This window comes from Meleagris gallopavo, chromosome 9 (genome assembly GCF_905368555.1).
Source record: "Meleagris gallopavo chromosome 9, MGAL_WU_HG_1.1, whole genome shotgun sequence".
Lineage (NCBI taxonomy): Eukaryota > Metazoa > Chordata > Aves > Galliformes > Phasianidae > Meleagris > Meleagris gallopavo.
In genome coordinates, this window is record NC_139412.1 from 1,970,336 (window position 1) to 1,995,299 (window position 24,964).

Here is a 24,964-nt window from a genome sequence, read left to right on the forward strand (position 1 = left end):
CAGAATACAGAAAACCAAGTAACAGATCACTTCCAAATACTTTAATATGGTCCAAAAACGAGTAGGATGCAGCTTAGAACTGTATCACCTGGCCCTATAAGAAGGAAAAGATGAGTGTGAGTTTATTCACCACTGAATCTCGCCCTCTCCCAACCCTGGCAGCACACAGCCTGCCGTCTGTCCCTTCTGCAGCCACTCCAGGCAGGCTGTTGTATGTTGCTGACAATCCTCCCCCTGATACAGAGCCTCACTCAGCACTTAGGGAGTGCTCAGCCTGTGCTGCTGGCAGTACTTCCCCCAAAGCCACAGCTGTGCTCATACCCACCCAGGTGATTTTTCCATCATCAGCCAGTCTTGGTACACACACATACCTTTCTCTTCTTGTCTCCTCCCAGTTCAAAGTGCTTGCACCTCTTAATTGCCAGCATCCTCTTGGACCTGCAGTTGGGCTCCACACACTCCAGTCTCAGCACAATCTTCTTTGTGGTCTTGGCCTGGGAAGGGAGGAGCAGTGCATGAGTGAACAGTGTCCAAAAGCAGATGAATTGCTGCTCTCAGGAAAAGCTCGTTATCTCTACCCTTAGAAGATTCATCAGCTTGTTCTCAAAACATAATAAGAGACTAAACGCAGCTGACTTGCTCTATTCAACACAAAAAAGTATCTTAAAGACCAGTAAAGAGTGGGTCTGCTCCTTTGCCTACTCGTGTTTATAAAGATCACTGGCAAAAGGATTTACTGAGGCAGGGTTGGTCTCCTGCAGAGGTCAGTAACAGTGGAGGAAAGCTGCTCCAGCAAATGGCTGTCAGGTTTTGCTTCCCTGCTGTAATAGCACAGATACCAGCACCCATCCCTTAGCAGAAGGTAGGTGGGGGCACAGAAGGAAAGCATGCTATATGACTACAGTTCCAGGCACTCCATAAATTGGGGAGGAAGACAGACAGCAGCACATGTAACATAACACACCACTCTTTCTACTGCTGCTTCAAGAATTTCTTTCATTAAAAGCATTATATCCATTAAAACTGTGTTCTCTTAAAACATCAGGATCCATGCAGAAGCATCTCTGTAAAAACATGCTGCATCACTCCATCATAAAAAAGCGGTGATCTAATGAGGAACAAGGAGCAGCCTGGGATGGAAACTGTGTTCTGAGACAGCTCCACCTGCACGGAGCTGCCACAGTATGGTCCGACACACCACAGCTGAGGAGGCAGAAGTGTCCCTCTTCAGCAGGATACATGGAAGGTTTCAAGCCCTCCTTCTGGGAGCAGCACTCACCTTCTTACGGAAAATAGGCTTCGTCTGGCCGCCATAGCCACTCTGCTTCCTTGTGTAGCGCCTTTTCCCTGCAGGAAGAAACGACTACATTGAGGCAGTAGCTCAGATATGCTAGAAGAACAGCTGGCATTCCTACCAACCACCTGCACACCTCCAGCTGCACAACTGATCAGATGAAATCCCCGCTCCCACCACAGCCGTGTGCTGAGCCTAAAAGCACCCCGTCAGCACCGCCCGCCTTCCCCTGCGCCCTGCCCCCCCGCCCACCGCATCTCCGCCCTCACCTTGGGCATGGAGAGAGTCCTTGCCCTTCTTGTACTGGGTGACTTTATGGGGCTGGTGCTTGCCGCACTTCTTGCAGTAGGTCCGGCGGGTTTTCGGGACGTTCACCTGGAGGATCAGGGAGAAGCCGATCAGTACAGCCAGAAGCCGCACAGACGCCAACCCCGTCCCGGTGCTGCTGGGTGCTGCCGTCCCGCCCGGCCGTCCCGTCCCTCCCCCCAGGACAGGCCCCGCGCCATCGCCCCGCGCTTATGGCCTCTGCCGCCGCCCAGACCCGGTCCAACCGCTCCCCGAGCAGCCCCCCGCATCGCTCAGAGCCTCGGGCGGGCGGAACGAGCAGCCGCGGAGACGGATGGAGGCGGATAAAGGCGAATCCGCAACCCCCCACCGCCAGCGCTCACCATCTTGCCGCTGGTGAGCCGAAGAGAAAGAGCGACCCGGAAGCGGAAGGAGACGCGAGAGGACCATAGAGAGGAAGGAGAGCTGGGAGCGCAGCGCCCCCTTCTGGCGGGAGGGAGGGGGAATGCGGGGAGGGGAAGGATGGGAGAGAGGAGATTGGGGGCTGTGGGGCATGGGATTTGCTGGGCGTAGTGGGGGATGTGGGTGCACAGAGACACGGGGCTGAGTAGGGATACACAGGGACACGGGGGTGCAGGGACACGGGGTGCAGGAGAAGCCCTCCTGCCCTTCACACACACCACCCACTGCCCACCCCACAGCCCAGCTCCCAGCCCCAGGCCTGGTTCTCACACTCCAGCCCTTCTCCCCAACCCCTCGTCCTGCCCTGTGTCCCTGCTGCCGTGTCCCCACACCCGGGCCTGCTGGTGGCACTGTGAAGGTAGCAGTGTGGAGGTGGCCCCGGCCATCTCCAGGAGGAAACGCAGCTGCTGCTTTGAGTCAGAAACTCAGAAAAGGGGAACTGAAAGGGTGGGGTTGGCCGGCCCCATTCTTCCTCCCTGCACGGCAGACCCCAGCGCCGTCCCTGCGCTGCGTCCCCACAGCCGCCCCGACTCGCGGTGCTGGGCCGCTCGGGGCAGGCGTGGGGCAGCAGGCACAGCACAGCACAGCAGTGTCCATCTGGGGCGGCCGGGAGGGCTCGGTGAGTGTGGGGCACCCAGGGTGGGCTGCAGCCCAGGGTCGTGTGGCAGAAAGAGATGTGACGTGGGCAACACGAGGGCTCACTGTCTCACACCTCTGCTGTGTGCCCCAGGGCGGTGCTGAGGATGGGGGAGGTATCCCAGGTGCTGGGCAGCTGTGGTGTGCCACGACAAGCAGCCCCATTTGGGCCATGAGGCCCGGATGCACTCTGAGCTGGCGGCATCCATCCTGCTGCCACGAGGATGTGGGGCGCAGGGCCCTGGGTGTATCAGAGCTGAGGGCTGTGGGGCTATGCCAGAATAGGGGGGTTTGTGGGTGCTAGGAGTGTGCTGGAACCACCTGTCAGGGTGCTGGCTGGGTGCTGGTGGCACTGAGGCTGCACGGAGCACGGAGTGGGGGTGATCTGTGAGTGCTGGAGTGCACTGGAGCAGGGGGTGAAGGTACTGGGAGTGCCTTTCCACACTGAATCCCTGCTCCTGTCCAGCCATTGTGCAGGGTTGCCTGCTGCAGCTCCCCTCCCTTCTTCAACACCCCAACAGGGTGTAGTTCTGGTGGCACTGAGCACAGTGGCCACGTCAAAGCACTCCTGTCCGAGGTGTGACAGTGGCAGGAAGTCACATTATCTAGGGGGGACGCCTCTGCTCACCCTCTCGCCACCTCTGCTGTTACAGTGAGGCAGCGATGGCTGACTGGGGAGGTGAGTACTGCCGGGCAGCCACCAGCACAGCGATGGGGTCTGGTGGCCCTGCACGCATCGATCCCTTCCTTGTCCCTACTACACACCTGGCAGAGAGGGGCAACTGGGGAGGAATGTGCTGGGTCAGAGATGGGGAGGCTGCGCTGGGGACAGGGTGACTGCACTGTGCTGGATCAGAGCATCCTTCTGCGACACTCACCATCCTTTCCTCCCTGGTGTCACCATGCCAGAGGACACAGCAAGGACCTGTCCATTCTGCCCATCACTGCTGGGGGTGACACAGTTGCTGCAACACAAGGTAAGGCTCCCTGCATCCCATGGCCTGTGGGTCAGTGGTCACCGCAGCCACCTGCCCTGTCCCCAGTTCTCTCAGCCCTCATCCCTGGATCAGCCAGAGACTAGTGGTTCTTCAGATAACCCATTATTTTTAAGTTGTTTTTACTTTTAAACCACCCAAAGAACCCTAAGCAATGGGACCCACAGTGGAGGACAGGGGGAGCCCTGGGGTGGGAGAGCCCCATTGCAGGCACGCAGGGCTGGTTTGCTGCCACAAGGTCTGTGGTGAGGGTCTGGACATTGGAGAAGATGGGAGGGACACCCTGTTCCTGCCCCCCTGCTGGGCATGCCATGGGAGAAGCACAGTGGACAGAGCCATGTAGGAACCTCTGGTCCCCTTGTAGTCCCTGCAGTGAGCAGGTGGGCTGCACAGATGTGTAGCAGGGACCTCACTTTTCCAGGGAAAAGAGAACAAACTTGAGGTGAAGGGGTAGAAGGCACAGAGAAGGTACTGGGGGCATGGATCAGTAGTGGCTCTGTGCGGCTCAGCAGTGGGACCAGGAGCTGGTTGCTCACAGCCCTCCATGGGAGCAGCTCACACCTTCAGCCATAGGGTGCTACAGACATCCAGACCCATTCCTGGAGAGGGCCAGGAGCTGTGCTGATGGGGGCTGCAGGAGGATTTAAGCACTTCTATGTGCTGGCTAAAGGAAATGCTTTGAGCTCGGCTCACATGGAGAAGGGAGTTTAGCATTGTCTGTGTGCTCTTGCAGGCTCCCTGGGCAGAGGGGGGGAAGGATGGCTCTAGAGCTCTTTGCTCTTGGCAGCACAGCACTGCAGGCATTTAGGGCCAGGACTGACCCCTGTTTTTTTGTGGACCTGCCCCCCACAGCTGTCCCTTGTGCAAGGCAGAGCCCAAGCAGCTCAGTGGGAGGAAACAGCCCACACAAACACAGCAGTGCTGAGAGGAGGAGGGAGAGTGCTGGGTGTCACAGCTTGGCCTCTGTGCTCCTCCCCGAGGCGGCGTTTCTCACAGCCTCCTCAGCTCCCTCCCATCTAGCCACCAGCACCCAACTGAAGCTGGAGCCCGTAGGCTGGCAGCTTGGTCCTCATCATGGCATCTCAAGAGGGAAGCAACAGGGAGAGGTCACCCCATAAACACCCTGTATGTGCGTGAGGTCTGGCTGCAGGCAGGTGTTGGGCTGAGCAAGAGCAGTGTCATTGTCACCCTGCACCCAGCAACCCCGTGAGCACGGCGAGGCGGCAGCTGGGGTGGCTGACATGGCCAGCATCATCCTGGAGAGCATCTTCTTGAAGCGCTCGCAGCAGAAGAAGAAAACATCTCCCCTCAACTTCAAGAAGCGCCTGTTCCTGCTGACAGAGAGCAAGCTGTCCTACTATGAGTACGACTTTGAGCGCGGGGTGAGTCTGTGGGGCTGCTGGCGGTCTCTCACCAGCACAAAGCATGGGATGAGGGTTTCCCCAGGTCCCCACTTTGGGGATCATTCAAACTAATCTCGTCTCTTGCAGCGCCGAGGCAGCAAGAAAGGGTCGGTGGACATTGAGAAGATCACCTGCGTGGAGACGGTGGTACCCGAAAACAACCCTCCCCCTGAGCGGCAGGTCCCGGTGAGCGTCCCTGCTGCTGCCCCCTGTGCTGTTGCTGGGGCAGCGCTGTCTGGCTCGGGGCTCTGTGCACACAGCCCAAACTATACTGATGGCCAGCCTAACACAGAGCATGGGGCCGGAGAGGCAAGGGCTGTGAGTCCCACAGCTGAGCTGCAGGATGTCAGTGTCCATCTCTCCCTCTCTCTTCCAGAAGAAAGGGGAGGATTACAACATGGAGCAGATCTCCATCATTGAGCGGTTCCCCTACCCCTTTCAGGTGAGTTCTTATCATACTCACTTCACCTTTCTGCTCCATCTGGCTGCAGGGCAGGAGCTGGCATTGCAGCAGGGGTGAGAAGAGCAGGGAGACGTGAGAACAAGCACAGCATCATTTTGGGGACACCCTGCTGCTGTGTGGGGCAGGCTGGTGAGCCTTCACGGGCAGTGAGGAATCGGGCAGCTCTGGAAAAGGAGGTGGATGCCGGCTCTGAGCTTTGTCCTGTAGTTTTCAGCCCCCTGGCCAGTACTGGAGGGATGGATGCTATTTGCTCACTCAACCCAGTTGCTCACACTCACTGGTACCCAGCATGGCCCCCAGCACAATGAAAGTCAGACAAGGAAGTGGAAAGTCTCAGGGGAAGGGGCTTATTTATAACATCTCTGTCACGGTTCCATGAGCACCACGGGGCCAGCACACAGCGGCACGACTCCGCACTGACTGCTCTGGCTGGCTGCAAGCCTCTGCTCTCCTATTTCCCCTCACGAGCCACGGCCCTGTGCTGAGCACACTGTCTACAGGTGGTGTACGACGAGGGGCCCCTCTATGTCTTCTCCCCGACAGAGGAGCTGCGCAAACGCTGGATCCATCAGCTGAAGAGCGGTGAGTTATGGGGCACCCAGCTGCGTGTGCGGCGTGACTCAGAGCACTGGGTTTCCGGGGGCTCGCTGCCTCGTGGTTACGATATCCCATATCTGCGGAAGAGAGCTCTATCAGAAAGTGCTCCCATGACGAGCGAAGTCATAAGGGCTATTCCCCTGCTTGCATCATTTGTACCGTCCCTGTGCTGGCACAAGCCTGGGGAGAGGGGCACTCACCTCCTACTGATTCCTACAGCATCGTCTGAGGCATCTTGCCATCCCACATACCTGCTCCAAAGCAGTTCAAGCAACTTCAGAAGTCACTGAGAGCTGGAGGAAATGGCAGATGTGGCCACAGAGCTCCACCAGTACACAAGGGGAGGGTAGAGCCCCCATTGCATTAGGAAGGAAATGAGGACAAAAAGCATATTAGGAGCCCAGGAGCATCTCCCAGCTCATCTCAAGCTCCATGTGATGCTGCTGAGCTGATGCTTTGCTGTGGAGCTGCTCTCTCCTCGAGCTGGGAACGTCTTGCTGCAATACTGCACAGAGAGGCTGGGCTGTTTGTGGTCAGCCAAAATCTGATGGAGCTGCCTGTGTGTCTGTGTGTGTATATTTCTGTGGCTTTGTGCTGGTGGGGTTAGATTAGCTGCTCAAATTGACTCAGGGAAGTTTGCCTGAGTGAGGAGGAAGCAGAGCGGGCTGATAACGAGGAAGTCAGTTATCTTACAAGAGCCCTGCTGCTCTGCCTGGCTGCCAGCCCCAGCCCCACTTCCCCACTCCAGGAGGATGGTGTGGTGGCAGTGGAAGCCACTGCAGAATCTGCAGGGAAAGAGAGAGAGAAAATGCTGGCTGTTTGCTGCTGGGATGCCCACATCCTGCTTCCTGGAGAGACAGGGCTCTGCAGGCAGTGGAGAGAGTGTGGGCCATCATCATGCTGAGGTGGCATTTAGGCACTTCCAAGTGTCCCACGGCTTGGGGATGAGCAGCAGGAAGTTGGTTGGTGCCTGCTTGAAGAGGGAGCAACCCCCCAGCAAGGAAGGTTGCTAAGCAGGCAGGGGATGGTAGCAGCATCCTGCCCTGCCTGCAGGAAAGCCAGGTCCAGCACTTCTGAGGGAAAAAAAAAAAAAAAAAAGGCTCAAAAGATCTGTGAGTCATGGACCTCAACAGCCTGGGGGATGCTGGATACATCAGCTGGCAGGAGGACTGGTTGCAGCAGGACCTGGCCCTCCAGATGTGCTCGTGTCCCTTTGCAGAGCTGCTGAAGAGCTTTGATCAAATCTGAGAGGGAAGGGCTGGCCCTCGTCTAGCTAGCAGCTTGGTGGCACAGGGTTTGCGTTGCTGTGGCAGAGAGGCAGAGCAACTAACTGGAGGAAACCCAAGCAGAAGGGCCATGTAACTGTGTATCAGTGGCAGAGCAGGGAGTGAAATTATTTACTGGGGCTGATCATCTGCATTTGGGGTAACACACATCTCCCCTCCTTGGCCGCAGTGATCCGATACAACAGCGACCTGGTGCAGAAGTACCACCCCTGCTTCTGGATTGATGGCCAGTACCTGTGCTGCTCCCAGACAGCCAAGAATGCCATGGGCTGCAAGATCTTGGAGAGCAGGAATGGCAGTAAGACACTGGGCACCCTGTCCTTGCCTGTCGCCAGCTCTGGTGATCACCTCCCACCTGCCCACAGCAGCTAGGGATCTGTTCTCACCTTTGTTTTTTGTATTGGGAAGGTTTAAAAGCTGGGCGGTCACATCGCAAAACAAAGAAGCCTCTTCCCCCCACGCCTGAGGAGGACATGGTAAGGACCAGTGAGCGTGGGTTTGCTCCAAAGTGTTGAAAGAAAAGTCTGCAGAATTTTATAGACCAGAGCTTGGCTCTAGAGGAGGATGTCAAAGTAGAGCTCAAGGGGGCTTGAACCAGGGGATGGAGCCCAAAGAGCTGGGGGAATGTCAAATGATTCACCTCTTAGAAGTTCCCCAGGGGAGCTGGGAACAGAGAGTTGTCCTGATATGGGATAAAGACCAAAAGTTCAGGGAAGAAATTTACCTTTGGTGAAGACAGCCTCCAAGGAGGAAATAGTGCAATAAAAAGCACGGGGTTGGGTCAATCTCTTGCTGGAATTATATGTGGGAGCTGAGATGGAATGCTGTGCTAACCTGGCCAGGCTTGGGGACGGTCTTTGCCCAGGAAATAGCATGTCTGCCAGCTTCACCATGTTCCTTATTCTCCCTTGCCATGAGGAAGATGGTGATGAAGCCCCTGCCCCCTGAACCAGCCCCCAGTGCAGCAGGAGAAATGAAGAAGGTGGTGGCCCTGTACAACTACGTGCCAATGAATGTGCAGGACCTGCAGCTGCAGAAGGGTGAGGAGTACCTCATCCTGGAGGAAAGCCACCTGCCCTGGTGGAAAGCCCGTGACAAGAATGGGTAAGAGCTCCCACTATCCATGGCATTCACCCTGAGGCTGTGTCCTATCCCAGCACTGCTCCTGGGGCAGCCCCAGGGACCCCCACCTGACACTGGGGAATCCCAACTGGTCTCAGATTCTCAAACTATTTTCTCCTGCAGAAGGGAAGGATACATCCCCAGCAACTATGTCACCGAAACCAGCAACTCCCTGGAGATTTATGAGTGAGTAGGAGAAAATGTGGCGATCTGGCAAATTGTGCTCGGTTGGAGACCTTTTACATCCAGTTCTGGGCCAGGATCAGGCCAGGACTGGAACAGGGCTGGCCCGGGGGTCTCCCTGATGGTTGCATCCCTCCCTGTTCCAGGTGGTACTCAAAGAATATCACTCGGAGCCAAGCAGAACAACTCCTGAAGCAGGAGGTTAGTGTTGACTCCCAGGTCTGGGTCTTCTACACACATGACCTCTGCAGGCTGCTGTCACCTCACATCTAGATGGGCCAGCCCTGGCTTGCACTGGGAAGGGAAAGCTGGGCACATCTCTAAGCCACCAGAGAACAGGCCAGTACCCACAGCTCCTTCAGTGTTCACAGCCAGAAGGGAGGGAGGAGCACATGGCCTGATTTCCATCAGGGTCAATCAGTCTCTCAGTTAAACGATGTATTTCTAAATGCAGTGGATATTGAGGGCCAGTAGGTTTAGGAACAATGCAAGACTGCCCCTTCTTCTGTAGCTGACAAGGAGAATAGAGCTGGCTAGATCCAGACCAGAAATTTCTTAGGTAGCTGAGAGCCCCATGGTCCCAGCACTGCAGCCCAGCAGTATAGTTAGCCTGCACTGTCTAGGGGACAAACAAATGAACCCTGCAGCCTGCGTTACCCCAAAAGCCCTAGGAACTGTCTCCACTGTGACCTCCTCCCGGAAAGCAAGTCAGTAGGTGCCCAAAGCAGGGGCCATAAGCAGGACTCCTTTCATTCACCACACCCTCTCCAGTCATGCTGTGATTGTCCCTCTTGCCTGCTATGCTCACTTCCTCACAGATACCCCATCCTATCTTCCCCTATCCTCCCCTCCCCCCCCCTTTTTTTTTTTTTTAGGGTAAGGAAGGAGGTTTCATTGTCCGAGACTCTACCAGCAAGACAGGGAAATACACTGTCTCTGTTTATGCCAAGTCTGCTGTGTAAGTGGATCTAAGAATAGCTTGCTGCTATCTCAGAGGGCTCCTCCAGGCACCTCTCACTCTCTGCTTGCCCTTCCCAAGCTGCTGACCCCATGCACTGTCTCTCCAGAGACCCCCAAGGGATGATTCGCCATTACGTTGTATGCTGCACCCCTCAGAATCAGTATTACCTGGCAGAAAAACACCTGTTCAACACCATCCCAGAGCTCATCACGTACCATCAGCACAACTCTGCCGGTGAGTGCTCATGGGTGCAGGCAGAGCTTGCAGCCATAGCCTGAACCTAATGCCCCTGGTAGCACCTGGGCTCCACACAGGTGGAGTACAGTCACCTCCCTGCTCTGGGACAGCCCAGTGGTAGCTTTAGCAGAGCAAAACAGCCTGGAAAACACACCTCTGCTCTGCATGGCTGAGTCCCCAGGAACTTCATACCCCCCTGGTCATCCCTTCCCCTGAATTCCTGCAGGACAGCGTCTATCAAACACCCCTCTGCACCCACCACACATCTTTCAATAATGCTTTGTTCTCCCATCAACAGCCCTCACTAGGCTGTAAAGAAACACTGTTCTCTTTTACTGATGCAATTTCAATCAATCCTGTTCTGGACAAAAGTAAAATATGAACCTGTCCCTCTTAACCTACCCAGCAGTGTGGGTTTGCAGATGATAAAAAGCATCTCTCAAACATGGAATGGAGATAGGAGGATGCAGCCCAAGAAAAGCTGGAACAAGAATGTTCCAAGCAAGTAACAGGCTCAAAGAAAGTATAGGGACAGAGTGGGGCCACCAGGATTTACTGACTTCACAGTGTCCTCCTTTTCTTGGGCTGAAGGCAGGAGGCCTGTATTCCCTGCTGAAACATCATGGTGTGGCAGTGCACCTTTTTGTGTTTCAGGGCTTATATCCAGATTGAAGTATCCCGTGTCCCGACACCAGAAAAGTGCCCCTTCCACAGCTGGCCTGGGCTATGGTAAGCTGTCTCAGGGTTCCTTAAGTTTCCCTGGCTGCAGGGCCTGGGTGCTCTATCTGCAGGAACTCCTTGGGGCTGAGCTCCTGGTAGTTTCCCCACAGCAGCGCCCACATTGTTCCCTGGAATCCCTTCCTAATACTCCTTGGCTCTCTGGGACAATACTGACCAAGAGACTTGCAAGTCTGTCCCCTGGATGAAAAGGTCCTGGACTTCATGATTTTTCTGTGATGGTTTTTCAGGCATGCTTATGGTCTTTCAGCACATTCCTTCAGGCAGCGCATACTTATGAGCTCTTTTTGGACCAGCTAGACCAGATGACTGGGAGAATCCTGCAGGAAGGGCACCTGCACCCTCATCACACTCACACTGTCTGTCCTAGGGTCGTGGGAGATTGACCCGAAGGATCTGACCTTCCTGAAGGAACTGGGGACGGGACAGTTTGGCGTGGTGAAGTATGGGAAATGGAGAGGCCAATACAACGTTGCCATCAAGATGATCAGGGAGGGCTCCATGTCGGAGGACGAGTTTATTGATGAAGCCAAAGTCATGATGTAAGTGGTGAGCAGCCTCCAGGTCAGTGCATCATATATCTTGTAGGAATACCTGCACTCCCAGATGGTTTGGAGGGACAGCATCAGGCAGCTTCATGCATTGCAAAATGAATCCACACTTCAAGAGCCTGTACTCTTTGTGCTGGTTTTGCCAGTGACCATTCCAGGAGCACTTTTCCCTGCTCACTTCTCCCTCTCCTTATTCAGCAATACTTCTTTTGCAGCTTGTCTCTGCAAATGCTCAGAAATGCCCTTCTTGCCCCCAACACAGGAACCTATCTCATGAGAAGCTGGTGCAGCTCTACGGGGTCTGCACAAAGCAGCGTCCCATCTTCATCATCACTGAGTACATGGCCAACGGCTGTCTCTTGAACTTCCTGAGGGAAACTCAGCGGCGGTTCCAGCCTGCTGAGCTGCTGGAAATGTGCAAAGATGTCTGTGAAGCTATGGAGTACCTGGAATCCAAGCAGTTTCTGCACCGAGACCTGGTAGGCATGTGGCCAAAGGACACCTCTCCAGCTCAGTTGTAGCTACAGCATGTCCTAGACAGGGTCCAGCTAATTCATTGGTGTGAAGAGAGGAATCTACAGCCTTTTCTTTAGAGTACCCCTGCAAGCTTCCCTGCCCACTTGAGCATAGACAGGATGCCCACTATGGCATGTCTGAAGTCACTGCTGTGCAGTGGGTTAACAGAAAGGACTAGGCAGCTTTCTAGGGGACAGGAACGCATTTTTGGCTAGGGCAGATCTTTGCATCAGGCGACACAGGCAGCATCACTAGCTCAGACATGGAGTTTAAATCCCCACGTAAAGCTGAGCCTGAGGTTTTTCAGGCCTCTGGCTGGCATTGCCAGCATGCAGTCCTGCTGGGTGCCATACTTGATCTCCTCCTCATGCTGCTTTGTCAAGGCAAAATCACACCAGGGAAATTGTCCTCCGTGGATAAACAGGAGGCCTAGAGGGTCCTGCCGTGCCAGACAAAATGGGGCAAAGCATTAGATGGATGTGGATGAGGCAAAGTTGCAGATGGTACAGGGAGATGAGAGCAGGAGCAGATGGGAATGACAGCCTCTATCTCTCCATCCACAGGCTGCTCGCAACTGTTTGGTGAATGACCAAGGGATTGTGAAAGTCTCAGATTTTGGCCTTTCCAGGTCTGGTAGACACATCTGTGTCACTTTCCTTCTCGATTTTCCTATTGCCTTTGTCAGTTTCTTCTGCACTTTTGTCTATCTCCCCCACAGTTCTCCAGTTCTGCTTTTCCTCTGCCTTCTCCTGTCTTTCATGTGTCTGGCTCAACCTCCTTCACCCTTCCATCATCCCTTTCCTACATCCTTCATCCCTGTTGTCCTGTCTTCTTGCTGCTTCTTCCCCCACCTCCAGGCTCCTGGCTGCAGCCTTCTTTCCACAAGCCAGTGACATAGCCTCTTGCTATGTCACCCTCACTCATTCCCAATCTCGACTAACATAAACTAGTCTCCAAAGGGACATTTTTGCCTTTTGAATCCCATGCAGAGTGCAAACTCTGATCATTCTGAAAGCTGTGAATTCCTTTTGGGCTTTGTTGGTTGCATGGACGAGTGAGAAGTGAAATGGAGGACAGGTGCCCTGATCTGTTGATGTGCTGCAGATACGTTCTGGATGATGAGTACACAAGCTCCATGGGGTCAAAGTTTCCAGTTCGGTGGTCTCCTCCTGAAGTTCTCCTGTACAGCAAGTTCAGCAGCAAATCTGACGTGTGGTCGTTTGGTAAGAGCACAGGGTTAATGACTCAGGGGGCAGGAGGAGGCCCAACAGCAGTGAGCAGCCCACTGCACAGGGACACTATGATGCGTCCCCGCCGTTTCCTACCACAGGCGTGCTGATGTGGGAGGTTTACTCTCTGGGAAAGATGCCTTACGAGAGGTTTAACAACAGCGAGACCACAGAGCACGTCATCCAAGGCCTGCGTCTCTACCGGCCTCAGCAGGCCTCGGAGCGGGTCTACGCCATCATGTACAGCTGCTGGCACGAGGTACGTGCACGCCGTGGGTCCGGCAGAGGGCACGGCGCGGTGCGGGCGCCCACAGCCCTTCCTCTCGCCCCGCAGAAGGCCGAGGAGCGCCCCACCTTCACCGCGCTGCTGGGCAGCATCGTGGACATCACAGACGAAGAGCCGTGACCACCCCGAGCCGCCCTCCCTTCCCGGTGCCGGTGGCTGGAACTAGCGGGCCGGGGAAACGGGACAGCACCTGGACAGCCGCTGCGCGCACAGCGCGGGCTGAGGAGCCCCGCAAAACCCCGCAATAAACCCCTCCTAACAGCTCCGGGCCTGCCGACACTGAGCATGCGCAGTGCGGGCGGAAGTAAGGGACAGGCAGGCGGAAGTTGGGGGCGGGCGGAAGTAAGGGGGGCGGGCGGAAGTAAGGGGAGGGCGGGCGGAAGTAGAGGGCGGGCATGCGCATGCGGGGTCGCAGCGCGGCGCGGCACGTGAAGGTCGTGGCGGCGGCGGCAGCATGGAGGCGCCGTCCGGCGGCGGGCTGGGGGGAGCCGACCCGCAGCTCCAGCGCTTCATCGAGGTGGAGACTCAGAAACAGCGATTCCAGCAGTTGGTGCACCAGATGACCGAGCTCTGCTGGGTACGGCGAGAGCTGGGAGGGCGGGAGGGCGGGAGGGCGCAGCGGCTCCGGTTAATCTAAGGAGGCGGTGGTTTGGGTGGGCCTCGTCCTGTGGGGAGGAGGGGGATGGGGGCACGGTGGAAGCCCTCTGCCTCGGGGGCTGGGGTTCGAGGAGAGCTCCAGGGGCTGTTCTGGGGAGGGGAAGCTGAGGTGGGAGGGCGGGAGTTTGAAGGGGGGATAGTGGGCGCAGTGCTGCACCCCGGATCCAAAGCAGCCACTGCTCCACAGGAGAAGTGCATGGACAAGCCCGGGCCGAAGCTGGACAGCCGGGCTGAGACGTGCTTCGTGAACTGCGTGGAGCGCTTCATCGACACCAGTCAGTTCATCCTGAACCGGCTGGAACAGACGCAGAAATCCAAATCGGCCTTCTCAGAGAGCCTGTCCGACTGAGCGGCCCCAAAAACGGGGGGTGGGACGGCCCTGCTGCACCCTGCGCCCGTCCCTCTGCTGCCCCGACAGGTTGGGGTCAGCTCCAGGGCGTAGGGTTTAATTAAATGACGGTTTTGTGAAAGCTGCAGCCAGCCAGATGAGAGCCCGTAACAGATCCACCCGCTCTTCAGCGTGGTGTTGTGCTGCGCCCATCCCCAATCACCAGGAAGCATCTTCACACTGGGACACAGGGGCTGCAGGTGTCATGCATGAGGTGGTGGCGGTGGGGATGCTCCCAGCAGAGGTGCTCCCAGCACTAAGCATGCCACTGCTGCCTTAAAACAGTGCTGCACACACCTTCATTGCACAAAACCAACCCTCCTCGGTAGGTGCCAACGAGCCGTGCAGTCCTCATGGCTGTGCAGAAGGAGAGCAGCAGGACTGCACCAGGCACCCCTAACGAGGAGAGCTGCTGGGCATGGTGAACATCCCTGGCAGTGTCACTGCTGGAAGACATTTCAAGGCTTCTCCAAAGTCATTCATGTGGCCAAGTGGCAAACTTTCAAATTGCAGCACGGCTCTCTCGATACTGACTTGCTCCATTCATTGCTTTCTCCTAGTCAATGTAATAAATATTAAGTGGGTCAAATTTTTAACACGAAATTCTCCTTTGTTCAGGTAGATGATCACTGAAAAATGGAAATATGGCATTCTTGTAATTCCTTCTCTTTCCCAGTGATTCTATTTATTTGCAAAATTAGACGAGAGGGGGAGTAATTGTCTTCTGGGTAGGCAACCTGCTGTGAATTCTGATTTGTTGCTCAACATATTTGGTCCCATGAATCAAAGCTCACGTTTGTGGCCTTTCCCCTTCCTCCCCTAAGAGTTAACAGAACCTGCTTCCTTGCGTAGTTTCTACAGAGAGCCTAAGTACAGGAAAAGTACAGCCAGCTGCTTTGTAACTACCTGCACCTTTATTTGTGGGGATTACTGGAGGAAAGCCTGTGGCTGTGTCTTCTGGACTTTTGCCCCTAGGAAATTACACAGAGCTTCTAACTGGAAAAACAACCAGCACCTACTAACTCACCTTCTGAAACGCAGTGTAGCGTTTCAGCACTGTTTGCAGACAGCCTGGCTCTGGGAAGCATGGAGTGACCCATGTTACTAATATGCGGCTTGGAGCTCTCACAGAGAAACCTTATAAAGTGGTTCTGTGCATGACAGTTTGATCTGGGTGGCTAGATGGGGTGTGTGGAGCATCTAATGGGTGTCTTGTAGCCAGCAGCCTTCCTAGGAGTGATTCAGAATGAGTTAAATAGAGCTATGCATATACTAGTCCGCAAGGATACAGCTATCTGCCCCTCTTTCCAAAGCTTACCTCAATAGCTAAAGACTGTTAGGTCCCTCCTGTCCCCACTGTGAGCCATTCTCCCTTCCATCTCTGCCCTGAGCTTCTCTCTGGCACCCGCATCATTCTTCCTACCCCTTCATGCCCCTCTGTGCTGGCCCAGCTCTCGGTACAAACGCATCTCCAGCTTCTTGGTAACTGAACACTGCTGGCTTTAATGCTGTGTGCAGGTGCATCATCAGCCTGCACAACAGATGCTGCATGATCCCCTCTGTAAGAGCCAGAGTATCACATGGCAGCACCACTGAAGTTCTCCAGTCTTGGCTGTATTCTTCTCTTGGATGTGAACCTGTAAATAAATTCTAACAGTGAGCCGAACAAGCAGTTTACAGAAGAATTTTTGAAGCACTACTCTGGGTATGTCATCCTTAAGGCCAGGCTCTCGTCTTCTATCCACATCATATCAGCACCACGTTAGAAGATTAACAGTGACAAAATAATCTTAAGTATTCTTAAAAAAAAATGCTCGGAGGCTTCCCCAGTCTTTGTCTTCAGTAAGGGTTAGCACTGTGTTAGTGCTGCAGGCCTCTGTGCAACCAAGCAGATCAAGGGCAGATCAATCCCTCATAAAAGAAAAGCTGAGGAGGCACTGGGTCCTGGCAGCAGGGCTGTTCTCAGCACTCATGTCTGTAACAATGAAGGAGGCTGCAGTCCCTGCCAGCTCCCAGACAGTGGGAGGTCACACTGATCACACACCCAAGGCAGGCAGAAGGCAACTGCTAGCTCTGCACACACAGAAGTACCTAGCAGCATCCAGTGCAGCAAGTTCAACCTTGCACGGAGGAGCTGCTCGCTGGTTGGAGCTGACAGCACTTCAGAAACTTCCTCATACGCTTTCACCTTCCTCCTCTTCTGCGCTCTGAGAGCTTTTGTCCTCCGAGGGCAGAAGAGGCTGGTGCTGACATGACTGATGTCTGTCTGCGCCCCTCCAGGCCGTGCGCAGGTCTGCCCTGCCTTGCTGCAGGAAGAGGGGCAGGAGGTCTGGGCTGAAGGGCACGTCCCTGAAGGCGTGAAGGAGGAAGATGCCGGACACGATGGTGAGGAAGCCGCTGATGGTGCCAATGATGTTGTCTAGCACCATGTGTTGCCACTCCTTGAAGAGGATGGCAGAACATGTCATGACTGAGGTGGTGAACAGCACATAGTAAATGGGAGTGACCACGGATGTGTTGAAGATATCCAGGGCTTTGTTCAGGTAGTTGATCTGCACGCTGATGCAGATCACCAGGCACACCAGAAGCACCCAGCCCAGTGGTTCTTTCAGGACTGGCTTCCCAGCAAACAGTTCTTTCAGGGCAATCCCCAAGCCCTTGACGCACGATACAGAAAGTGAGCCGATGGCAGAGCAGACCAAAACATAAACCAAGACGTTGCTCCGTCCGTAACGGGGTCCAGCCACAAAGATGAGCAGGAGGGAGCTCACCAGGACACACACAGCAAACACAATGAATCCTTGGAGAAAGAATAATTAAAGGCTCTATCAGAATGGAGAACAGTAGCCCCAGTGACAGAACAGCAAGCAGGGCAGTGCCCAGAACCTAGGGCAATACTAGCTGCTGGGGGCATGCTGACCAAGAAGGGGGGGCACAGCCTTACAGGAGCACCGTGCAGGAGGGCAGCAGAAAGCTGAACGCTGCAGGGTGTGGTGGGAAAGAGAGTCCCCATCAGTCTAGGCAAGCTGTTCCCTCCTCAGTACTGTTATTTCCAAGTCTGAAGTTGACATGATGCTTTTTATTTAGCTACCTGGATCTTTCAGCTTCTCTGCCATTGACTCCAGGCTGGAAACCTCTTCTTCCTGGGGAGCGTGGATTACCATCACTGTGGAGCCCAGGATGCTTAGGACACAGCCAATCTTGCCATGAACATTCAGCTGCTCATTCAGGAAGGTGGAAGACAGAACCGCACTGGAAAATCAAAACAAAACAACAACGACAACAAAAACAAAACAAGAAAGGCCTAGCAGTTAGGAATGGAATATCTGAGGGAAGGGACAGAGGAAAGCAGTGCAGCTTTCACCACTTAGTGGTGATAGGTGAGGTAAGGATGGTTGTGAGGCTGCTTACCTAACGAGGACACTCAGAGCACCCAGTGGAGTTACCAGCGTTGCAGGGGCAAAGGCATAGGCAGCAAAATTTGCTGCTTCTCCAATTCCCACTGCAAGAGAAATTCTGTCAGGTGAACATCAGAGTAAAGAGCAGTTCAGTGTAATGCAAATCTGTGTGCAGGCAGAAGAGTTCCCATCTGCAACCAGGAGAGGACAGTGCCAGCCAGAACAAGCAGAAGCTTTTCCTTCTAGGACACAGGAGGCTCCTGGTGACGCTTGGTTTCCTCAGCCACACGTGGCCATCCAGCAAAGCAGTAACAACAGAAACATCTTCACATGTCCTCAAAGCTGAAAGGAGCTTCGGTTCGTTACGTTTTTCTAAGTTAATCTCTGCTGGAGAGGTTCTGAGGGCTTTTTGCAGGGTAAATCAAGCGTCACGTTTGACAAGCACGCAGCAGAGCTGCTGGATCAGTGTTACCTGCCGTGCTGGATGAGCATCACCTGACTGCAGGGTCTGGGCAGGGTCAGGAGCACTGACCCAACCCAGTCAGACCAGTTCCTCAGTTCCTATTTAGCAGGGCTTCAAAATAATTTAGAGTTATAGTTAGATCAACATCCCCACGCATTCAGGAGATAAAAACCAAGCAGTTCAGCAATCCTAAGATGGCTGGGTTGAAAGAGACCTCAAAGGTCAGCCAGTTCCCATCCCCTGCTGCAGGCAGGGCTGCCCAGCACTCAGCCAGGCACCCACCCGGGCACCACAGGGATGGCGCAGCCCGGCTCCGGGCAGCACTGTGATGAAGGCTGCAGGAAATCCCCTCGGAGCACAGGCCGGGCGCTCCCAGCTCTCAGCCCTTCCCCGCAGCAGAGCTGCTCCGACCCCTGAGCATCCTCGCGGGCTCCTCGCGGGCTCCTGCAGACCCGTCCCGCGTTCTGGATGCAACACGGGACCTCAGGAGGGCAGGGCGGAGGCACAGCCCCCTCCCGGCGTCCCTCCTGCAATCCGCGGCCTTTCCCGAGCTCTCGGTACTCACTGCACAGCAGCCCCGCCCACCACAGCCACTCCCGCAGGTACGCGTGCCCTCCGTGCCCTGCGGGGAGAAACGGACGCGGCAATGGAGGCGCCGTGCGGCCGCAGGCGGATCCCCATCGGGGTCGGCTCGGGCCGCACCTGCCCTGGGACGACCGCGGCCGCACAGGCGGAGCAGCCCCTTCTTCTTCAGGATGAAGCTGCCCCCGATGAAAACGCTGGAAGCCAAAGCCAACCCCAACCCTACGTAAAAGCCGTGCCGGCCTCCCGCCGGCCCCATGGCGGCTCCGGTCCGCCGCGATGCCTTTCCCCCAGCACGGAACGGGCGGTGCGGGGCTGCGGGCAGCCCGGACGGCACACGGCGCTCCGCCCCGGCATCGCCCCGCCCGGCATTGCGCGGAGCAGCGCCCGGAGCTGAGGGTTGGGTCGGGTTCGGTTGGGTCGGGTTGCGTTGGGAGCCAGGCCGGTCTCGGCACTCCTTATGGATCCACTTCCAGCTGTGCAGTTCTCGGCTCGATCTTTTTGTTTCCTTTAAGGTGAAAGGCGAAAAGGATGAGTAAGAGCAAGGACGACGCTCCGCATGAGCTGGAGAGCCAATTCGTGCTGCGGCTGCCGCCGGTGAGCGCCCGCTGTCCGCCCCGTCCGAACGGCCCTACTGTGCGGAGCGGAGCGCGGGGCTCCGTGGGGATGAACGGGGTGAAAATGGGGAGTACGGGGCTGGGAAAGGGCCCCGCGAGGCAGCAGCGTGTGCCTGCCGATTGCGTGCTGGGCTGCGTCCTAAAGAGGGGTGGCAGAGGGAGGGGAGGGTTGTTACCCTCTGCTCTGCCCTTGTAAAGCGCTGTATGGAGTGCTGTGACCGGACCCGGGGCTCCCAGAGCAGGAAGGGTCCGGAGATGGGAGCGAGGTGCTCACAGGTTGGAGCAGCTCTGCTATAGGACGGGCTGAGAGCTGGGGGTGCTCGGCCTGGGGAGGAGGGGGCTTTGGGGAGACCTCCTGCAGCTGGGGGAGCTCCAAAGCAGGAGGAGAATTGGCTTCACATAGTGATAGGACAAAGGGGAGTGGTTTAAAACTAAAAGAGGGGAGACTTTGGTTAGATGTCAGGAGGAAATCCTTTACTCAGAGGGCGGTGAGGCCCTGCACTGCTGCACGGAGCTGTGGGTGCCCCGTTCCTGGAGGTGCTCTGGGTGCCCTGAGCTGCTGGGGGCAACCAGCCCATGGCAGTGGGTTGGAACTGGGTGGGCTTTGAGGTCCCTTCCAACCCAAGCCATCCTATGATTACCAAATGATAAGTCATTAATTGTTATTGCTATCAGCACACTTAACGCTATTTTGCATGTGCTTAACCTGAGGCAGTGGATCATGAGACCACGTGAGGCTGCTAAGGGCAGCTGTACCCCCAGCTGTGTGCAGGATTTCACTGTCAGGGCCTCACAGTGCTGTCCCAGCTTCATTTTTCTTGAGGGGAAGAAGCACACAAGGAGTAGTGGGCCCGTGAGATTAATGCATGATTTTTGGAGGAGGGTACAGCTTTCCCTGCAGATTGCAGGCTGGCTTTTAGAATTGTTTTTCTGCATTGGGTTGACAGTGTTGTTTAAAGCTGGGTATCATAGAATCACAGAATGGCCTGGGTTGAAAAGGACCACAGTGCTCATCCAGTTCCAACCCCCTGCTGTATGCAGGGTCACCAACCAGCAGCCCAGGCTGCCCAGAGCCACATCCAGCCTGGCCTTGGATGCCTGCAGGGATGGGGCATCCACAGCCTCCTTGGGCAACCTGTTCCAGTGCCTCACCACCCTCTGTGTGAAAAACTTCCTCCTAATATCTAACCTAGACTGGACACAAAGCTTCGGTGGCTTTAAGGGCAGCAACCCACCAGGTCCCAGCATAACCCTGCCCGATCATTTCAGGAATACGCCTCCACTGTGAGGAGAGCAGTTCAGTCCGGGAGCGTCAACCTGAAGGACAGACTCACCATTGAGCTGCACGGTGAGTGAGAAGCAGCCTGTGGCAGTGCCTCGCTGCTGCTTCTGAGACAATGTTTTTCCTCCTCTCCAACCTTCCCAGCACTGACCTGTCCCGTGGCTTTCCACAGCTGATGGGCGCCACGGGATCGTTCGTGTGGATCGAGTGCCGCTGGCAGCCAAGCTGGTGGACCTGCCCTGCATCATCGAGAGCTTAAAAACCATCGACAAGAAAACCTTCTATAAGACAGCAGATATCTGCCAGGTATGGGCTGTTGTTCTTGCCGGCTACTTGCATGCTCCTCTCTCTGAGAAAACCTGTGCACACTCGGATGGATTGACGCCTGGTATAACATGGCCAGTTTCTGTACTGTCGTATTAGTAGTAGAAGCAGCCTTGATGTTTGGATTTTGATTGTGCCTGTGAATCCCTTTGGCAGCCCCTGTTCATTTTCCAGCAAAGCTTTTACGTCCTTTTGTTCTTGCATTGCAGTAAGCAACCTTTGTGTTTATGTGGGGGTTTCAGATGCTTGTTTGCACTGTGGATGGCGATCTCTACCCTCCTTTGGAAGAGCAGACTGTGAGTACTGACCCCAAGGCAAACAAAAAAAAGGACAAGGACCGAGAGAAGAAATTCATCTGGAACCATGGCAGTGAGTAGAGGCTCTGCCAGTGCTCTCCATCCCACATCCCCACAGCTCTGCTGGGTGCAGGCTGTGCTGCTGCTCTGCTTTTAGTGCTGTCTGGGTTCCTGAAGGGAACTTCTCCCTCTTGGCAGATCAGGTTTGCCAGACCCAGCTCTCTTCTTAGGCCATCTGCCTGACACATGCAATCTGTTCTGTTGCAGTTACTCTTCCCCTGAAAAATGTACGGAAGAGACGATTCCGGAAGACAGCTAAGAAGAAGGTGAGTTGTTTCTCTCATGCCGACTGGTGCAGGTGCAATAACCAAAGAATCAGAAGGCAGAGACACTGGAGCTGTAACTGTCTATCCATCCTAAAGCAGTGTCTTAGCATTGCTTCACATGTCTCCTTGCCAGAGATGAGGGAGAAAGCAGGCAAGTGTACTTAAAGGCTTCCTTGGGTGTTTCTCTTGTGTTTCCAAAATGCCTCTGAGGTGGGAAAATACTCTGTGCTGAGAACTGCTGGACTCTGTTCTTGAGGCTGCTTTGTCGTAGTGCATCTCTTCCTGCTCACAGAGAAGAAAGGGTTGCATGGAAGTAAGACTTTGCTCATTCCTGCTTTCCCAGCTGAAATCTTCTCTCTATGCATGGCTCGTTCACTTCCCCAACAAGCAGCACTACAAATAGAATAGCTGTTATTTCAGCTGGGGGAGTGACAACAGATGGAGCTCAGAGACTGTCTCAGAACAAACGCATAAGCCAGGAAAGGTGTTGGGGAGATGCAGCACCATGAGGCTGGGAAGAACTGCTCTCTGCTTTGCAGTTTCTGAGAACACAGCGGAGTGATATTTTGCATGACATTTGGGAAACAAATTATTTCAGGCAGTCGTATAGCCCTCAAGAGAGATTAGCTGTCACTACCTTAAGATACATGGCTGATTTAAAAGTGACAAATGAAACCTCCTTTTGAGAGAGATGGGAAGCGTTTGAGTTGACCATCCATCAGTGAATGGCACTTTGAGCACTTTCAGTATACACATAGGAAGTCTTATTTCAGGAGTTCTGTTGATGGGTGCATCAGAGTGGTAGAAAAGTGAGAGCATACAGCCCAGCAGGGAGATCTGCACAGAAAAATATGGATCACTGTTCTGGAGGTGCATAAATTTCTTTGCGGGTGAAGCGTGAGCGAAGGTTGAGTGGAAGGAATAAGAGAAGAGAGTCTTGAAACTGAGCTGTGTCCGGAGGTTGGGGATAGGAGCTGGGCAGCACACAGCTACCTGCACGAGTTGTTTCATGGATTGCCTGTTCTTTCCCCTCTCTGATGCAGTACATTGAATCTCCTGATGTTGAGAAGGAGGTGAAGCGTCTCCTGAGCACCGATGCTGAAGCTGTCAGCGTCCGTATCCTTTTAGGAGAAAAAAAGCTTGGGTGGGGGGGTGAGGCAGCATGAATGATCTGGGGGTTGTGAAGAGAGCTGAGTTCAGCTTTGTCTGTGGCTCTCAGAGGTTAGGAGGTAAACACGTGTGACGCTGAAGTTTTAAAACTTTATCTTTGCCTTTTTCAAAGCTTATTGTATCTTCCTGGTGACCTTCCTTGCACTGAGCAGGAACTTAAGTAACAGTAGAGGGCAGGTCTCCAAAAAGGGGGGGCTGGGGTGGCTCGTTGCGGGTATTCATAACTGCAAGGCCGTGCCTGTTGGAGGGGGAGATGAGCTGCAGTTTTTAGCTTCCTGCACCTTTCACACTCATTTTTTCCTTGACTCATCCGCTCCAACTGTCAGGCTGGGAAGTCATTGCTGAAGATGAAACAAAAGAAGTGGACAACCATGGTTCGCTCACGAGCCTGGACATTTCTTCCCCAGGGATGTCAGGACATAAACAAGGCCATGGCTCCTCAGGTACAGTGGGGAAGGCTGCTGTCTTCTTTATGAGGTGAAACCCGATGGGGGTGGAAGTGCCAAAGGAGAGAGGGCAGTACTGAGATGGACACCGTATATTGACAGTGCCCATGACAGGCACAGGGTGCTGGGGTGTTTGTCAGCTCCGTTCTTCCTCTTCCATTTTTCACTCTTTAGAACACGACGAACTGCGGGAGATATTTAATGACATCAGCAGCAGCAGTGAAGATGAAGATGAGCGGGATCATCATGATGATGAAGACCTGAATATCATGGACACCGAGGAGGACTTGGAAAGGCAGCTGCAGGACAAACCAAACGAATCCGATGGGCAACAGCAGGAGAATGAAGGGTCCAACCAGATAGGTGAGTCAGGTGGCAATGCTGCAGAATCACTGGGGTGCCGGGCAGCTCAGCCTCTGCTGCAGGTCTCTGCTCACTCTCTTCCAGTCATGGGCATCCAGAAACAGATTGACAACCTGAAGAGTAAACTCCAGGAGACCCAGGACAGGAGGAAGCGGCAGGAAGATCTCATCATGAAAGTAGAGAACCTAGCCCTCAAGGTGAGAGATCTCCCGGGGTCTCTTCTAAGTCATGTGTTTAGTAGAATGATTCAAGCGGTGTCCTGAAAAAAACCTTGGAAGCCAGGGGCATTTGCATGCTTGGATACAAATAATTGTGCTGTGACCATACATTCCTGCATTTTCCCATGTAGGCAAAGCAATCTGTGAAACTGCAGGAGATGAGGGTTAGTGCAGTTTGGGAATCACTGCACTGTTTGACATACCGTACCAGCAGCCGTTAGCAGAGTGTACTGATAATTGTGGTCTGGTGTTTTTGTCTCCGTAGACTCGTCTCCAAGCTGTGCTGGATGAATTCAAACAGCAGGAAGAGCGAGAGAAGCAGCAGGTAAGGAAGCTCCCCCATTGGAGGGCATGCTTCCCTGCAGTGTGCAGGCAAAGCAGCCACTGCTGCAGGTGGAAGGTCTGCAGCAACTCTGCAGTGCAAGGAGGCCCAGCCCTTTGTTTCTGTGACACCTTTCTCCTTCTTCCCAGATGACATCTCTGCAGGAGCAGCTGGAGTCCCTCATGGAGAAGTGAGGCGTGGGCCTGAGCAGAGCAGCAGGGCACATAGAAGCAAGCAGAGCTGGAAGTGCTCAATCCCATGCTGAAGTCTTGCTGCAGTCTCTGCTGCTGCTTTAGGGCAGTGCAGTGTCCAGTGTGTCCAGTGCTGCTCCTACATGCCTTGTGCTGAGCTTGGCTGTGGAATTAGGCCTGTGAGAGCAGCCAAATGCTGGGACTTGCTGTAAATATTCAAGAGGGATTTGGTTCTCCCTGGGTCAATGTGGTGCAGCTCTGTGCACTTCGTTGAGTCTTGAACGTGGTGGGAGCTTGTCAGTGTTTGGGAATGCTTGTCTGCAAACCAGACTCAATAAAGGACCATTTCCAACCCTGTTCTGTTGCTCTGTATTCTCCAGGGGACAGGCTAGCACTGCCTCTTGTTAGCTTGCCACCTGGCTGGTGCTTCCCCTGGCACTGCTGGGCTCCTTCCACCAGAATGCGCCGTGCACAGCTGGGTCAAAGGGAGATTGTGTGCAAAGGGGACCCCACACGCTCTCAGGCTGCGTAAGGAAGGAGGTCCTCCTGATTAGGGAGTTTCTTTAATTCCTCACAGAATAGGCAGGCAAATCCCAGATTAACCTGGCAGGGTGGGAAGAGGATTAGAAAGGCAGTTCCATTTGGCAGCTGGCAGAACACAACAGAGTGCATCACGT

The 24,964-nt window shown here is 54.6% G+C and overlaps 5 protein-coding genes and 1 long non-coding RNA gene across 10 annotated transcripts; 3 read left to right on the forward strand and 3 right to left on the reverse strand.

Annotated features, from left to right (window-relative positions):
* Positions 1-26: 26 nt before the first annotated feature.
* RPL36A (ribosomal protein L36a) lies at positions 27-3,414 on the reverse strand. Its single transcript, XM_085230952.1, has 6 exons — positions 3,329-3,414; positions 1,963-2,065; positions 1,564-1,669; positions 1,280-1,347; positions 372-494; positions 27-94 (listed from the first exon to the last, which is right to left on the reverse strand). Exons 1-6 carry the CDS (start codon positions 3,412-3,414, stop codon positions 74-76), a joined length of 507 nt encoding a protein of 168 aa, XP_085087078.1. The 3' UTR covers positions 27-73.
* BTK (Bruton tyrosine kinase) lies at positions 2,470-13,507 on the forward strand. 2 transcript variants are annotated; one of them, XM_019618033.2, is made up of 20 exons: positions 2,470-2,660; positions 3,587-3,654; positions 4,872-5,054; positions 5,163-5,261; positions 5,452-5,517; positions 6,039-6,120; positions 7,591-7,719; positions 7,830-7,897; positions 8,344-8,525; positions 8,667-8,729; positions 8,873-8,927; positions 9,602-9,684; positions 9,794-9,921; positions 10,579-10,653; positions 11,033-11,204; positions 11,476-11,692; positions 12,293-12,357; positions 12,834-12,952; positions 13,060-13,217; positions 13,293-13,507. In XM_019618033.2, exons 3-20 carry the CDS (start codon positions 4,914-4,916, stop codon positions 13,362-13,364), a joined length of 1,974 nt encoding a protein of 657 aa, XP_019473578.2. In that variant the 5' UTR covers positions 2,470-2,660; positions 3,587-3,654; positions 4,872-4,913; the 3' UTR covers positions 13,365-13,507. The 2 variants fall into 2 exon arrangements, with proteins under 2 accessions (XP_019473578.2, XP_085086509.1); XM_085230383.1 differs by having other exon boundaries at positions 5,455-5,517.
* On the reverse strand, positions 5,465-11,035 carry LOC146543764 (uncharacterized). Its single transcript, XR_014884929.1, has 2 exons — positions 10,820-11,035; positions 5,465-6,212 (listed from the first exon to the last, which is right to left on the reverse strand). It is a non-coding gene; the product is annotated as an uncharacterized LOC146543764 (long non-coding RNA).
* A 110-nt stretch (positions 13,508-13,617) lies between the features above and the next one.
* TIMM8A (translocase of inner mitochondrial membrane 8A) lies at positions 13,618-14,892 on the forward strand. The gene is made up of 2 exons (XM_010715026.3): positions 13,618-13,821; positions 14,089-14,892. Exons 1-2 carry the CDS (start codon positions 13,699-13,701, stop codon positions 14,248-14,250), a joined length of 285 nt encoding a protein of 94 aa, XP_010713328.2. The 5' UTR covers positions 13,618-13,698; the 3' UTR covers positions 14,251-14,892.
* An 873-nt stretch (positions 14,893-15,765) lies between these two features.
* Positions 15,766-18,994, reverse strand: LOC100540378 (magnesium transporter NIPA2-like). Of its 2 annotated transcripts, XM_085230603.1 has the most exons (5): positions 18,853-18,994; positions 18,716-18,772; positions 17,701-17,791; positions 17,381-17,541; positions 15,766-17,089 (listed from the first exon to the last, which is right to left on the reverse strand). In XM_085230603.1, the coding sequence occupies exons 1-5, from the start codon at positions 18,989-18,991 to the stop codon at positions 16,464-16,466; spliced, it is 1,074 nt and encodes a 357-aa protein (XP_085086729.1). In that variant the 5' UTR covers positions 18,992-18,994; the 3' UTR covers positions 15,766-16,463. The 2 variants fall into 2 exon arrangements, with proteins under 2 accessions (XP_085086729.1, XP_085086730.1); XM_085230604.1 differs by lacking the exon at positions 18,716-18,772 and having other exon boundaries at positions 18,853-18,991.
* Positions 18,995-19,064: 70 nt separating this feature from the next.
* TAF7L (TATA-box binding protein associated factor 7 like) lies at positions 19,065-24,644 on the forward strand. 3 transcript variants are annotated; one of them, XM_019618081.3, is made up of 11 exons: positions 19,065-19,131; positions 19,248-19,329; positions 20,619-20,697; positions 20,804-20,937; positions 21,198-21,324; positions 21,519-21,577; positions 22,621-22,693; positions 23,074-23,190; positions 23,368-23,753; positions 24,040-24,099; positions 24,246-24,644. In XM_019618081.3, the coding sequence occupies exons 2-11, from the start codon at positions 19,264-19,266 to the stop codon at positions 24,288-24,290; spliced, it is 1,146 nt and encodes a 381-aa protein (XP_019473626.1). In that variant the 5' UTR covers positions 19,065-19,131; positions 19,248-19,263; the 3' UTR covers positions 24,291-24,644. The 3 variants fall into 3 exon arrangements, 2 of the variants coding, with proteins under 2 accessions (XP_019473626.1, XP_003205657.1); XM_003205609.5 differs by lacking the exon at positions 19,065-19,131 and having other exon boundaries at positions 19,181-19,329; positions 23,368-23,556; positions 23,641-23,753; XR_014884982.1 differs by lacking the exons at positions 19,065-19,131; positions 24,246-24,644 and having other exon boundaries at positions 19,181-19,329; positions 23,368-23,556; positions 23,619-23,753.
* Positions 24,645-24,964: the final 320 nt, after the last annotated feature.